General features: G+C 30.6%; 2 protein-coding genes across 2 annotated transcripts; both read right to left on the minus strand.

Moving 5' to 3' along the window:
• Window positions 1-2,275: 2,275 nt before the first annotated feature.
• Window positions 2,276-2,614, minus strand: LOC122589294 (cysteine protease RD19A-like). The gene has a single exon (XM_043761574.1). The coding sequence runs from the start codon at window positions 2,612-2,614 to the stop codon at window positions 2,276-2,278; it is 339 nt and encodes a 112-aa protein (XP_043617509.1).
• A 9,171-nt stretch (window positions 2,615-11,785) lies between these two features.
• On the minus strand, window positions 11,786-12,124 carry LOC122589304 (cysteine protease RD19A-like). Its single transcript, XM_043761584.1, has one exon. The coding sequence runs from the start codon at window positions 12,122-12,124 to the stop codon at window positions 11,786-11,788; it is 339 nt and encodes a 112-aa protein (XP_043617519.1).
• Window positions 12,125-17,157: the final 5,033 nt, after the last annotated feature.

Below are 17,157 nucleotides of genomic sequence, written 5' to 3' on the forward strand. Positions count from 1 at the left end.
CAATACATTACTTTTCCAAATATTTCAAATATACATTTGACGCATACGGAGTTTTGGGATAAACAATCAAGCTTGTTTATTCCAAAGAATATCAAGACGACAAGAATAATTCTTCCTAAACAAACGGACCTATTTGTCCATTTTAGTGAGGCATAAACGAACAAACGGAACTTGGTAGCAAAAGTTATGTTCATTTTAGTGAGACACCTTTAGAAGTTTTATCTTGGGCCTCTAAATATATCATAACCTTTTTTTCAATGCTTGGGTCCGCATCAACATTATTTGTAAGTCTATAATTAACTATTTGTCAACGTTTCATTGGATAGAACCATATGCGTCTAAAAAAGGTATCTAAGCCATTTAAATTAGTTCACCTATTTGAAGTCCCGGCAAGTTTGGAAGAATTGACGAGCATGCTACCCGTGCAATACGGCGGTGATGACAGTGACAATGATGTGGTGGTATCGACGGATGGTGACAGTGGCGGTGATCGTTGGTGGCGGCATATGCAAGTGGTGTTGGTATTTGATATAAAGATATTTGATTTTAAAAAGTAGTGTATATCTTTTTGAAGATAATAGAATGATTGTTTAAGTTAATTCATTAAAGGTAAAATGGTAATTTCGCATGTCCCATTTAATCTTAACTTCTCAATATGGGGTATAATTTTTATATAGTAGTATAGATGTATAGATATAAATATAGATAAAGGAGGGTTCACCCACATCCTAGTGGCATATACTCTATGACTTGTATTTTATTGAAGTGTACGTACTGAGACAATATGATTTAATGTTTTTTAGCAACTATTATTGGCATGAACCCTACTTGCCTTCCTAAGTGGTTGACAAGCCAATCAAAGATGACCCGCTTCATCATATCATGCTTAAGTATAATGAAAGTTTCAAGCTAAAATTTGAAAATCTTAACTCTAGTAGATCAGTTTAATTAATATAAACATAAACCCAACTCAGGTAGACCCATTAAGGCTAACGGGCTAGGCGCTCGCCTAAGGCCTAGACAGTGTCTTTCAGCTTAGGCTTTGGCATCTCCTTTTAGGCTTATGTTTACGTTTTTGGATAATGACTCAAAAGAAATGATCGAGAGTTCGAGGAAAATAATTAGAGAAAATCTCAACAGTCTTTTTTTTTTTTTTAGAACATCAGTGGGCCGGATCACAGGATATCCAGACTGGATACCGTGAGCCTACCCATTCCCCTCCCCCTGCCAAGTCCCTCCCAGTAAATTCAACACAACGCCTAGAATATAAGCTAGTTACCACGTCCGAAGCGAGATTCGAACTTGTGACCTGAGTTACAACATCTGGGTGTCTCACCACTAAGCTAGTGGATCATTGAAAAAAAAAAAATCTCAACAGTCTTCACATAATTGTTGTGGATATATACGTCATGTGGTTATGACGAAATCGAATAGTCTCCATCTTCGATCAGTTTTGTTTTTATGTACGAAAACTCGTTTAGAAAATCAATTTTGTAATTAATCTGGTAAGTGCATTCATCTTCTATCGATCTTTATTCTGTTGATCCTCAATTATCAATTCTTATTTCTTGCTCTCTAAATCAGTGGTGCACCTTCTGTTTTGTGTTCTATATGTGTTGAACAATAACATATATACGTACCTACCATTATATAAAGGTCTTTCATCAATGATTTATTGAGGATAAGTGGATAACTAAAAGTAAAGTTCAACCTTGTGAAAGTTTCGGTTTAACCAAATTCAATATATTCTATACCTATATATAACCGAACCAAAAACCAACTATATTACTTGGTTTCGGTTATAAAGATTTGGTTTTTTATTTCGGTGCCCGGATAACGTGTTATCTTTCAACCCGGCTTTAATTGGGATTAAGTTATATGTTTTATCAAGTCATCATATAAGAATATAACAAATTAAAATTTTAATACTTATCTTGTAACTACATGTAGAATAAAAACTAATCAAGATATAAGTATATTACAACAAAATCAAACGAATTATTATTATCGTGTAACATGTACTATTCAAATCATAAACACTCTTAAAGAATAGATAATAAAGAAATCAAACAAATTATTTTTCAAAGTGTTTATACTACAACAATAAAAAAAATATAAAATACTGATTCTTGAATTCGGTAACATTGCCTTGAAACCTTCTTACATCATCCGTATCACCTACCTAGAATCCGAATAATATTTTTATATGTATCATCTTCTTGAATCCGAACCTTACCCAAACCCGCACGCAGCACCGAGAGCCCGAGACCAAACTTCAAATCTTCAATCCAAGATGCTTCTTAAACTCCGCTGCCGTCATATCAGAAAATTGAGTAAACCCCTGAACAGCCGACGGATCATCAAGCTTCTTGTTCCTCTGCATTGCTTGGCGCATATTAGCTTTAAAAACCGAGAACCTGAAAGCCTCTTCTTCTTGCGAGGCGTATAGTTTGTTAAACTTGTGCTTGAAGACGTTGAAATCGTGTTGGAGGCAGTATTCCTCTCCATCCCATTCCACTTTTCGGATTAGGATGTCGTCATTGGCTCCTGCGACGAACAAGGAAGAAGCAGAAAGTAGAAAAAAGATTACGAAAAGAATAATTTGTCGACTCATTATGCTTTTGATTAAAAAAATTTAGGGTTCTAATAATTTGGTAGTAACGAATGGAAAAACATGCAACTACGACTTATGAAGACTTTTTATAGGTGATCGGACGGATTATTGTTTACGAAAATTAAAGTCGGTCATTCTGTTTCGTGGAGTCCAGGTATTGTTACACGATCATCTTATCTTATCTTAACTAGATTTTAAACGTGTGTCCAACACTGGACACAGGATTTACGATATTATCAATATTAATTAGACCTTCATACATTTAAGTCATAAAAGCTTATAATTTTGAATATATACGGTTCTAAGTTTTATATTATGCAACTTGTAGTACAATAATCATAGGTTCATCACTGTCATTATTAACCGATACATATTGATGGAATTGTTTGCCGTAATCATTTCACAAGGCACACTTTATTTATTATTGAATATTTTGAAACCAGTTGTACTCATAATGTGATATTATTATGAAAGATAATAAATAATTAAAATATAAACATACTTGTGATCTTGTACTTGATATTCAAGTATATTTATTTGATCATAATACGGGCAATAACACTCATAAGTTTATTTACCATCACATGTCTTATGATAATTAGATAACAATTAGGATTGTTTTTATACTTTTTGATAACAATTAAAACTCTTGATTTGAGTGACAACTGTAACTTTAAACATTAATACACTCCGTTGTAAATCGAACCTTTTTGACTAAAAGATAATGATATTGTATATCGTCATCTGTTATTATGTTTGGGATATGTATCTAGAGTTCAAATTGTGTTTATATTAAATATTAAACTAAATATTAATATTTTTAATTTATAAAAATGTAATCTTATATTTGTTAATAAGTCATTAGGTTTTTAAATAATATTTTGAATACAATATTTTATATGTTGAAATTTTTTAATTAATTAAAATGATTGTAAATTTTATTAAAATTTTTTAAGTTGATGACTAAAATAAATATAGATTAAATATCCAAGCTTAAAAAGTGTAAATTATTGATGAAAAACAAAAAAGTGTAAATTAATGAGACTTTTTCTACAAATTAATATAAATACTAATATTATTTGGATAATGGTTATTAAGATTTTTAATTTGTAGTAAATCTAAATGATTACATAAGCGAAAATCAATTTGATAAAATTGAGCGATTTGATTGGTTAATAAGTTATTAATTCAACTGTCTCATAGTATATACTAGATTTTTGACCCATGTCAGATACACGAGTTTTATGACATTATCTGTAACACCCCGACAGCGGCGGAAAACTCGGGATGTAAGATAAAGCACACGCGCACATGGATGTTACATAGGAATACTAAATGAGTGCTTAGAATAAACATAAATAGTCAATTTCATAACCAAACAAGCATAGTAGTAGTTATTACACACAAGTTCAACAAAGATGATCAAATCAAGTACGAAAAGTCCCACGCAGGGGATACGCTTGGGCATATTGCCACCAACCACAAAGTACAAGCATGCAAACTCCAACCCTAAATCCTGAAGTCTGCTAATAGTCCCATGCTACCACTCCTAGCCACGATTAGCCTGATTACCTGAAAGGAATACTTAAAAGAGTCAACACAAAGGTTGGTGAGTTCGTAGGTTTGAGTATAAACAAGTAGTATAAAAGCATTTTATGCCGTCAATAGATCTCAAGTGTAAAGTAGTATGTAGTGGCTAGTGACCAACTTGCACATAAGTAAGCGAGCACACACAATCCTCGATAGGACCGGCTAATAGTACCAATAGAGCACACACAATCCTCAATAGGACCGGCTAATAGTATCAATAGAGCACACACAATCCTCAATAGGACCGGCCAATAGTATCAATAGAGCACACACAATCCTCAATAGGACTGACTAGTAGTATCAATAGAGCACACACAATCCTCAATAGGACCGGCTAATAGTATCAATAGAGCACACACAATCCTCAATAGGACCGGCTAGTAGTATCAAGTAGTCAAATAGTCGAAGAGTAGTAAAAGTAGTTACGACATGTATAAAAGCATGAGTAGTATTCCTTTCACCCCGAAATAAGTAGAGAAAAAGGGGCTACGAAGACTCACAGTGATCTGCTACAACGTAGTTCTGCGAGCACAGAGTATAAGCACAGATATAGTAAAATATATCTACTCGAATCCAAGTATGTCTTGATGTCAACCTAATCACAAACCATTGAGCATAGATGGATACATGTATTAGTTCTCGTGATTAATTATTCACTAAGTGTCCTTGATGTACTGATGATTTGGTTCACTAAAGATCTTTAAACGTTTGACTCAACAGTGTTTTTCATACACTAGACCTGTAATGAACGTCTTTGAACTCGCACTTTGATAAACAAGATCGAATATGTCTTGATTATACCTTAATTAGGGTTTCCTTGTACATGATAGACTTGGATTACAACTAAGTATAAAATATGATTTCTACAACTAACGAAAATAGACTTTAAATTCGTAAGGTGTATCTGAACGAAGATAGACTTTAAATTCGTAAGGTGTATCTGAACGAAGATAGACCTTAAATTCGTAAGGTGTATCTGAACGAAGATAGACCTTAAATTCGTAAGGTGTATCTGAACGAAGATAGACCTTAAATTCGTAACGTGTATCTGAACGAAGATAGACCTTAAATTCGTAAGGTGTATCTGAACGAAGATAGACCTTAAATTCGTAAGGTGTATCTGAACGAAGATAGACTTTAAATTCGTAATGTGTATCTGAACGAAGATAGACCTTAAATTCGTAAGGTGTATCTGAACGAAGATAGACTTTAAATTCGTAAGGTGTATCTGAACGAAGATAGACCTTAAATTCATTTCTAGGATACTAAATTCGTTTTAAGTGTTTTTAGGACGAATTTGGGACTGTTCAAACAAAAACGAGGGTTTTGAAGATTAAGACATGTTTACGACCCAAATTTGATCACGAAAAGGTTACTAACCACTTTTAGACACAAACCCCACTAACTTTTAACACGATTTTTACACCAAAAATGGACCAAATCATCAAGAACATACACTTGAAAAGTAAACTTTTATTTTTGATGAAAATCTCAAAATTTGTTGTGGTTACCTGAAAATCGATGCTAGAAATATGTTTTGATTATCACAAGGAAGCTAAAAATGCAAGAAATCTTGGTTTAACAACTCAAAATCAAATGATGAATTTTTGTGGGTGAAGATGGTGAATGTATGTGTGTGTTTTTTTTTAGAGAGAGAGAGAGGTGAGATGGGGAGAAAATGGTGAAGAAGTGGAAAAATGGGGTTTTCTAACCCTTTTATAGTTTTCCCTTAACTAATGATTCTAATAAATGTATGGTCTAAATGAAACATTTTCGGACTAGAATTTCTTGAATACAATCGCTTACGTCTTGAAACCTAATATTCTTATCACAATAGACCATAGACTCGTCTTATAATTCAAGATTTAAGATTGAATAGACCTTCATGTGAGCACATATTCGAAACTAGAACATATCATGGATTTATTTAAATTATTTCTAAGGCGGTTGTTACATTATCAATATAAGATATAGTATATGAAAAAAAAAATATTTATACGTTAACATGTAAACATATACATAGAAAATAATTGATATATTCAAATGTAAATATTAAATGTTAAATGACATCAAGACTATATGGTGTAACTTATACAAACTCTTCTAGAGAAACAATATCTTAACCTTGATTACCTAATTAATTAAGTTCTCATTGATATGTTGCAAAAAAATAATTTTGTTTCATTAGCTATCGTTCTTAAGAACAATAAAAGTAACAGTTGGTTCGTCGGTTTTCAATTATTCTGTGTATGTGATTTTATTTGTAGGATTCTGTTTATATAAGATGAATATGTATATCCTAAGTATAGCTTGATTCCAATTATTAATAACAACAATATTACAATTAGTTCAACTGTCTTATAGTATATATATATATATATATAAGATACTAGTCCTAATATCCGTACAATGTACGGTAGCTATATAGATTTTATTATAAAAAAAATTTGAATATGCCTCATACAATTCGTGAGTATGAAATAAATTGTTGTTGAAGTAAATCGATGATCAAAGCTAAATTATAATAAACAGTAATGATAAATATAATATATGTTTAGTTAGAATTTAGGATTTACCTTAATTTTTTAAACCACATCAAAATTGGAACTTGTAAGCATAGTAGTGATGACAAATAGCCTTGTGATTTTGGATCACAAACTCAAAATTTTGAAGTATTCATGTTAATAACTTATTATAATTAATATAAGTAATAGGAGTTTAAGAATTAAGAAAGAAAAAGAGATGGTTTATTAATTAGAAAAAAGATCAATCAAATAAGATTATAATGTCTTTTGTATTCATAAACCAAGAGTTAGAGTTTAAGTCTAAGTCTAATAAGAAAATTGAATTTATATACAACTAAAAAAGTTAATTTAACAAAATAAATAAATTAAAGAACATGTGTCGATCAAAGATTACGCCACGTGTCATTTCAAAACTACGTCTATCATGTTTTACTTTATTGGTAGATATACTAAAAGGCAACTGATATAACCTTAATTGACCAATCATAACTCTCAATTTCTCAAAACCTTAATATATATTAAAAGGCAGATCTAACCTCAATTGATCAATCATAGCTTTCAATTTCTCAAAATTAATTAAATCAACAAATGTCTAAATTAATTTACACTTTTTGGTTTTTCATCATCAATTTACACTTTTAACCCAATTTAAAAATAATTAATACTTTATTGTATAATAACAAAATATAGCTAAAACTTAGGGATGTTATATATTTATATCAATGACTATATTTAGAATACACATTATTGTTATTCGTAATTAAAATCAAATTATATTTAGGATACAAGTTCTTCTTATATAAACTGAAACCTACAAATAAAATCATAACAGACAAAATTATTGAAAACCCAATAAACTAGCTGTTGCTTTCATTGTTTTTAAAAAATCATGGCTAACGAAAATAAAATTACTTTTTTGCAAGACATTAATCAGAACTCGGTCGATTATGTAATCAAAATTAAGATATTGTTTCTTTGAAAGGATTTGTACAAAAGAAATTCTGTTACACCATCCAACTCTGATATGATTTATCACTCAGTATTTACATTTAAATATCTCAATTTCCTTTTTAAGTATATTTTTACATGTAACGTATAAATATTTTTTTTGTTTGGTATACAAATTTCTTATATTAATAATGTTGTAAAACCCGTGTATATGACACTTATTAGCTAGTTATTACCCCTCTTATTTTTGGTATTGTTAGAATACAATTAATCTATGTCACTCTATAAAGCAAACTGCCTCCCCCCCCCCCTTTAAGTAATTAAGATTTTTGAAATGGCCATATTACTTCTCTTTTTTATTCATTAATTTAAACATTTTCACCTTATTTACTTATAATAGCCTTAAGGAAATAAATTACAACATAATTCTTCAACCCTTAAAGAACCATATTAACCCCTCTTACATTCAATTAATTTACGTTCACCACCACGCCACCACCATCGTCACCGTAGCACATCGTTGCCACCACTGTCGCTGTCGCCACACTTTCGTCGCTACCACCATCACCGCCGCATCGCACGGATATCCATCTAGTAATCATAAAAGGAAAGTAAAAAGTATTTGGCACTAAACCGTTATATAGCTAAAACGAACGAAAAATTATAAAATATTTGGCACTAAACTGTTATATTTAAAACGAACTAAAAGTTACCATAGAATTACGGATTATCAACGGATTTTTAAAAATTAATAATAATTTATCAAGTCCGTCAGTAACTACACAAATTTCTTGTTAAAAAATATATGAAAAAATCTCTGTTATCCAACAATAATTCGATTAACTTGCCGGTGAATGTCGTTTTTTTGGGGCGAATACCATAACAAAGTATTTTCGTCTCTAATTTGACTTGAGGTAATAAAGTCGTCATTAATTGTGTCAGACTTTTGTCATCGGTAAATCTGATATTAAGCCCACTTTCTATTATCGATGAGGAGTGAACCCTTTGATGATGTCCTTTGCTATATGTCAACATCATTATCTTTTGTTTCAGTCAAGGAGTTGGCTTCATGGACAACATCGATCCATTTTTCTCTTTTTCTTTTTTACAATGAATTGTTTTTTTAATTTAGTATAGACTGTATCGTTTTAACCGGACATATAGTAGAAGGTATCCAAGCGATTTAGATTGATATAAACATAAACCCAATTCAGATAGGGCCATCAAGGTGAACGGGCAAGGTGGTATTGCCTACTGGGGCCACAAGTTTAGTTTGGGTTTATATTTACGTTTTGGACAATGACTTAAAAGGAATGAGAATTTGTGGCAAGTATAATAAGTCTCAACAGTCGCCTCATAATTGTTGTGAATAAACACATCATGTTGGGAAAATCAAATTTATTTGGGATTGGGGTAGATGATATGGAAGTAAAAAATGCGGCTGCAGTGTTTAAATGCAAGGAAGGAACACTACTTTTTAAATATCTTGGACTTCGAATTGGCGCAAACATCAACAGAATCTCCAGTTGAGATTTCTTGTTCGAAATTTTTGAGTCACGACTAGCTACATGGAAAGCTAAAACTCTCTCGATCGGGGGACGAGTTACTCTCATCAAATCCGTCTTGGAAAGTTTACCATCATATTATTTCTCATTTTTTGTTGTACCAAAAGCGGTCATCGAGGGACTTGAAACTATCATTAGACGATTCCTTTGGGGTGGATCTCAAGAAGAAAGAAAAATCCATTGGGTTGCTTGGGATCGTGTGGCTTCACCTATTAAACATGGAGGGTTGGGTTTAAGTAAGTTGGAAGACTCGAACATAGCTTTGTTAACTAAATGGATTTGGAGATATAGGAATGAGGAGAATGCACTCTGGAGAATGGTTATTAACTCAATTCATGGTGGTGGCAGGGGCTGGAACTCAGTTCCTATTAATAAATCCCTTGCTAGTGGTTGGATGGCAATTGTTAGGAAAGTTGATAGAGTTAAAGTGAATGGAATTGGACTAAATAGTTTATTTAAAGGAGTGTGTGGAAAAGGGGACCGTATACGTTTTTGGTTGGATCCTTAGATTGATAATATTTACTTGAAAGACAGATTTCCTCTAATATTCCGATTGGAGACCGAAAAGAATTGTTTGGTTCAAGATCGTTTTTGTTTGGAATCGAAAAGGTTTATTGGTAACAATGTTTGGTACTCGAATCCCTTCCCTACAGAGGCCCTTGATGAATGGTTTGATTTTCGCAACCTGTTAAACGAGATCAGAATCAATGAGGAAAAGGATAAATGGGTTTGGACGGGAGCTTCAAATAAGCTTTTCTCGGTAAAGAGCGTCAAAAAGTTTTTCCAAAAAGGCAAGGATTATAGCGGCAGGTTTGTTTTCAAATGGGCGAAGGGTGTAACAAAAAAGTGTAACATTTTCGTGTGGCGGGCTGCCATGGACCGTATACCTACTTATAAAGCGTTTCAGGTACGAAACTGTAATTTTGGAACATCTCAATGTGCTTGGTGTGAAATAGAGGAAGAAAGTATCGAACACTTACTATGCCTCTGCCCTTATTCTATGGAGGTTTGGAGCAAGATTGCCCATTGGTGCAAAATTGGCACTCTTATTTTTTCTTCTGTTCGTGACATGGTCGAGAGTTACAAGAATGTTGGCTTGGGAAAAAATGCAAGAACTATATTCAAGAATATTGTTTTTGTCTCTTGTTTGTGCTTATGGAAAGCGAGGAATGAAAAGATTTTTGACGAGGTGAAGTTTTGTAGTAATAAGGTTCTTTTTGATATTAAGACGATAGGTTTTTTGTGGTATAAAAGTAGATTAAAGAGAGGGTCTATTATTTGGGAGGATTGGAATGGTTTTAATGTAATCTAATATCCCTTGAAAGGTGTTATGTATGTGTTCTACTCTGGAGTAGAAATGTTGTGAATGAGATTTAAATTTCAAAAAAAAAAAAAAATGTGGTTATGACGAAATCGAATAGTCTCCATTCTTCAGTTTTGTTCTTACGAAATTAAAATTCGTTTATAAAATGGATTTTGTAATCAGGTAAGTTCATTCATCTTCTAACGATCTTTATCCTGTTGATCCCTAATTATCAATTCGTACCTAACTACCTATCATTATAAGGTCTTCCTCAATGATTTATTGAGGATAACTAAAGTAAAATCTAACCTTGTGAAATTTATGAATAACTTGATAATTTTTACGTAATCTGGTTTTTAATTTTATAACCATACTAGTTAATCAACTTGTTAATTAAAATTTAAAATTATAAAATATATTAAAAATATATTTAATGTTTGTTATTAAAACATTATAACTTGATATAAATCTAGTAATTCAACTAACACAATAATTATATCGTTAATAAATCAATTAACACAATAAAAAATTTTAAAATAGAAATGACTGCCGTATTAAGTAAATAAAAAAATACATTTTGTTTGTAATATTATATAAGAGAGATGTTTTTTCCTTTAAATAAATGATTAATGCTTTTATTAAACATGTAAAGGGCTATTTTTATTTTATTTATATATATATGACATCATAATTAAATAAATAAAAATTTAAAGTGAAATATGAATTTGCCACATCAAAAATTTTCTAAAAATAATTATAAGAAACAATGTTAGTTTTTAATTTTATAACCATATTCTATACCCATAACCGAACAAAACCCAAATTTATTACTCGGTTTTGGTTATAAACCATAAATTTAGAAACAATTCGGTTTCATTATAAGGTCTTCCTCAATGATTATTGGGGTTACATGTTTTATGCTTCAATTCTGAAGTTTAACATCATGATATCAAGTCATCAAGACATAAGAATATACGATAAATTAAAAATATTATTCTTATCATTCAAACCATAAACACGCTTAAAGAATAAAAACGAATCAAGGTTTAAGTATATTAATTAGAACGAAATCAAACAATTTATCTTTCAAATTATTTCTATTACAACAACAAAAAACAAGAGACTGATTCTTAAATTCGGTAAGATCGAATTCCATGAAACCTTCGGTCTAGCTTCTACATCATCCATATCACCTAGAATCCAAATAAGTTTTATTTCTTCATGAGTCCGAGACCAAACTTCAAATCTTCAATCCAAGATGCTTCCTAAACTCCGCTGCCGTCATATCAGAAAACCGAGTAAACCCTTGAACAGCCAACGGATCATCAAGCTTCTTGTTCCTCTGCATTGCTTGGCACATGTTAGCTTTAAAAACCGAAAACCTGAAAGCCTCTTCTTCTTGCGAGGCGTATACTTTGTTAAACTTGTGCTTGAAGACGTTGAAATCGTGCTGGAGGCGGTATTCCTCTCCATCCCATTCCACTTTTCGGATTAGGATGTCGTCGTTGGCCCCTGCCACGAACAAGGAAGAAGCAGAAAGTAGAAAAAAGACTACGAAAAGAATAATTTGTCGATTCATAATGCTTTTGGTAAAAAAATTTAGGGTTTTAATTTTTAATTTGTTGTAACGAATGGGAGAAAAAATACGACTTATGAAGGCTTTTTATATAGGTGATCAGACGGGTTATTATTGTGGTATTGGACCTTAGACTCAAAATTAAAGTCGGTCATTCTGTTTCGTGGAGTCCAAGTGTTGTTACACGATCATATTTAAGAAAACTTATTTATGGTATTGTTGGAATATAATTTAGTAATCATAAAAGGAAAGTGAAAAATATATTTGGCACTAAACCGTTATATCTAAAGCAAACGAAAAGTTATAAAATATCTTAATATATACTATAAAACGGAACTAATGATTAACTAATCAATCATATCGTTCGATTTCATCAAATTGACTTTTGATGATGTCATCATTTAAATAAAATACAAATTAAAAATCTTAATAATCATTATCTAAATATATTATTATATTAATATTTATATTAATTTGTAGAAAAAGTCTCATTAATTTACATTTTTTTGTTTTCCATCAATAATTTACACTTTTTAACTCTGAATACTTAATTTACATTTATTTTTAGTCATCAACTTGAGAGAAACATTTAAAATTTACAATCATTTAATTAAATAAAAAAAATTTAACATATGAAATATTTTCTACAAAAAAATATTTATTTGAAAAGCTAATGACTGATTAACAAATATTAGAATAGTCCTAATTGTTATCAAAAAATATAAAAACAATCCTAATTGTTATCATATTATCATAGAACAAGTGATTGAAAATATGTCTAGGCTAATAAAAACAACCTAATGACTTATTAACCTATGATTATTGTACTACAACTTGCAAAATATAACACTTCAACCGTGTTTTTTTTAAATTGTAAGTTTTTATGATTTAAATGTATGAAGATTTAATATTGTTAATATCATAAATCCCATATCCAGTGTTGGACATGGGTCTAAAATCTAGTTTGGCACTAAACCGTTATGTCTAAAACAAACTAAAAGTTATTATAGAATAATCTACCGATTATCAAAGGATTTTTAAAAATTAAATAATAATTTATCAAAGAGCAATGCTAAACATACAAACTAATTAGAAACAAATCTATATAAACTTATGTGTCAAATTAGGTGGACCGATTAGATATCAAACTTTATTTTCTTTTATCCTTCTCTCACCTTATTTCATTGGTGACAACTCAATTTGTAAAAATTTGTTTGTAAGTTGTTTGTATTTCTAACAGTTCTCTTTATGAGCAATGCTAATCAAATCCGTCAGGGACTACACAAATTTCTTTTTATAAAATATAAAAAAAAATTGTCGCTTACCCAACAGTAAATCAATTAACTTGTCGGGTAATTCAATTAAATTGTCGGTGAATGTTGTGTTTTTTCGGCAAATACTATAACAAAGTTTTTTCGTCGCTAATTTGACTTGAGGTAGTTAAATCTGTCGTTAATTGTGCTAGACTTTAGTCATCGGTAAATCTTTTTACCGATGATATTAAGCCTAATTTCTAGTATCATGAGGAGTGAACCCTCTGATGATGTCCTTTTCTATATGTCAACATCATTAGTTTTTGTTTATGCAGTCAAGGAATTGGCCTCATAGACAACATCCATTTTCTCTTTGTTGCGGGTCACCAATTGTCATGTTGAAACGAATGTGTTATTTTAATGTGTTTGCGTTGAACTTTCAAACACTGAATTAACAAACATTGTGTCAGGTATAAGTTTGTTTAAAAGTTTATCATATCACATATATTTTATTTAAGGACAAAACCACATAGTTTACGTTTACACGTTGCATGGTTTCAATTGGTGGGGTTATATTTTGTATTGATAATTTATGTTTGATATACAAAATAGATACTTATTCAAAGGCAATACCGTAAAAAAATAATAAAAGTTTTTAATATATTGTTTGGAAATCCGAAAAGTCTGAATTTTTAACCCGAAAGGAATCCAACGTGGTAAAATCTGAATAATGCTAAAAAAAAGATAAATATTTTTAATATAATTATTTGGAAACTCAAAGGGAAAAAATATGAAAAAAAACCAAGAAGTAACTTATATAAAAAACTCGAACGAAATACGATTTGGCAAATCCAAATAATGATGTGGGTTGTAGCATGAACGAATAATGTAGTACATAATTGGGTCTATATAATGTTTTAACCAGGCATATATTAGAAGGTATCCAAGATTTAGATTAATATAAGGAAAATGATAAAATCCTCTTAAAGAATAGCCTGAAAATTCTCCTAAAACTATAATGATGTGACATTTGTTATCCACTAATTCTCTTTTCTAATCTTGCCCTCTGATTTATCCATATGTCATCATCTCATAATTAAGAAGATATTTAAACTATTTAGTTAGGAGAATTATTCATATCGCTTAATATAAACATTAACCCAATTCAGAAGGGCCCATGCATTAAGGTGAACGGCCTAGGTGGTATTGCCTACTTCCTAGGCGCTCAAGTTATTTTTAGCTATTAGACTTGTCATCTTAGTTTTGGCTTTATATTTACTTTTTGGACCAATGTTTTAAAAACAGGTATTTTTGGTCATATTGATGTGAAATTTTTTTTTGGTATTACTGGATATACCAGTTGGTACGACAATTTTTAATTTATTTTAGGGTTATTTAATGAAATGGTACCTGGACTATTCACCATATTACTGGTTTAATACCTAAAACTTTAAAATTATTCTCATTATACCTCAACTTATAAATTCTTCACTCGGACAATACCTGAACCTGACGGACGTCAGTTTGGCCATTAAGTTGGGGTGTGACTACCGTAAAATTTAAACTATAAGTAGATAATCAGTAATATGATGCATAGTCCAGGTACTATTTATGTAATTAAGTATTATTATTATTATTAGGGTAAATTACAAAAGTCATACTTGAGGTTTGTTTGAAATTACACTGGTCATACCTACAATTTAAAAATTACACGAGTCATACCCACTATTGTCAAAAACTTACACTAACCATACCTATCGCTGACGGTCGTCTATTTGACCGTTAAGTCAAATCACGTGTCATGCATGTGAGGTATCAAAACTGTAATTTCGTGGATACTTTAGGTATTATCCTTGTAATTCACCATAAAAATAATTATTAAGAATTTTAGATTTTTTTTTTTTTGAACAGCAGTGGTGATTGGACTCAGCGGTATGCCTCTTCATTGTCCGGTAGAGATCGACCAAGTCACCAGCACAGTCAATCCGAGGGCATATTGGCGGTAGAAGTCTCACTACCGTTCTGGAGGAAACCAACTAAATGCTAGAGAAAACACCCATGCCCCACCTCATTGGCAAGGACTTCCCAATATGCCTTTCAAAGGTTTTGAACCCGTGACCTACATTTGGCTGAAAGACATAAAACACATTAAATGTCCAATTGGGCTAAATCCCAAGGACTTAAAGTTTTATTTATACTTCATTTATTAAGTTGGGTAGATATGACATTTATTATGAAACAATAATTTTTATAATGAAAAGTATATCGAGAAAAATAGTTGATACAAGAATGCATTTATTATTAAACATGTCATTATTATTTTTTTATATGGTTCTCATCTTTGTTATATGGGTAAATATAATAAGGATGAGAACCATATAACAAAATAATAATGACATGTTTATTAATAAATGCATTCTTGTATCAACTATTTTTCTCAATATACTTTTCATTATAAAAATTATTGTTTGATTATAAATGTCATATCTACCCAACTTAATAAATGAAGTATAAATAAAACTCTAAGTCCTTGGGACTTAGCCCAACTGGACATTTAATGTCCCTTATGTCTTTCAGCCAAATGTTGGTCACAGGTTCAAAACCTTTGAAAGGCATATTGGGAAGTCATTGCCAATGAGGTTGGGCATGGGCGTTTTCTCTAGCATTTAGCTCGTTTCCTTCAGAACGATAATGGGACTTCCAACGCCAGTTATGCCCTTGGATTGACTGTGCTGGTGACTTGGTCGATCTCTGCCGGACAATGACGAAGCATACCGCTGAGTCCAATCACCACTGCTGTTCAAAAAAAAAATAACTCTAAAATTCTTAATAATTATTTTTATGGTGAATTACATGGATAATACCTGAAGTATCCACGAAATTACAGTTTTGATACCTCACATGCATGACACGTGACTTGACTTAACGGTCAAATAGACGACCGTCAGCGACAGGTATGGTTAGTGTAAGTTTTTGACAAAAGTGAGTATGAATCGCGTAATTTTTAAATTGTAGGTATGACCAGTGTAGTTTCGAACAAATATCAGGTATGATTTTTGTAATTTACCCTTATTATTATTATTATTACTATTATTATTTACTTTTATTTTATAAAAGAATACTTTATTTTTATAAAAAATATTATTGTAAATATTTAATTTCATGTAAAACATTGATAAATGTACTTGAAGTCTTGAATGGATACCACCACATGGAGTTGATTAAATCCGATTTGAGCTAATTCAAACCTTACATAGTAGTTGTACATGTACTAATGCAATACAAGAAATTAAAGTTTTCTTTCCGGTTTACCCCTTTGAAAAGAAAATTGAAAATAAAAAAAAAAACAAAAAAAAATACTTTGTACTAAAAATGATCTTTTATAAAATAAAATATTATTTTAATAAAAAATAAATTTTATAAATAATAGTATGTTTTTTTATAAAACTCGAATTTATTGCTAAAAATATATAAATATGAAAACACACAATTAAAATCATCATGGATTTATAATTTGATATATTAATAGTTTTTAATAAAATAAACTTGATATAAAATTAAAGAATTCTTTTATAAAATAAAAGTAGATATTTACAAAATATATCAACAAACTTTTTAAAATTATTTATTCCTAAACGATACTTTATGTAATAAAAAAACAAAACAACAACCATGATAATAATAATAATAATAATAGTAATAATAATAATAATAATGGTTAATTACATAAATGTTACCTGGACTATGCACCATATTACTGATTACCTTACCTATAGTTTAAAA

Source organism: Erigeron canadensis, chromosome 1 (assembly GCF_010389155.1).
Source record: "Erigeron canadensis isolate Cc75 chromosome 1, C_canadensis_v1, whole genome shotgun sequence".
Classification (NCBI taxonomy): domain Eukaryota; kingdom Viridiplantae; phylum Streptophyta; class Magnoliopsida; order Asterales; family Asteraceae; genus Erigeron; species Erigeron canadensis.

Excerpts from the sequence above, each read along its gene's own strand:
- LOC122589294 (XM_043761574.1), bottom strand. The coding sequence starts at position 2,614 with ATGAGTCGACAAATTATTCTTTTCGTAATCTTTTTTCTACTTTCTGCT.
- LOC122589304 (XM_043761584.1), bottom strand. The coding sequence starts at position 12,124 with ATGAATCGACAAATTATTCTTTTCGTAGTCTTTTTTCTACTTTCTGCT.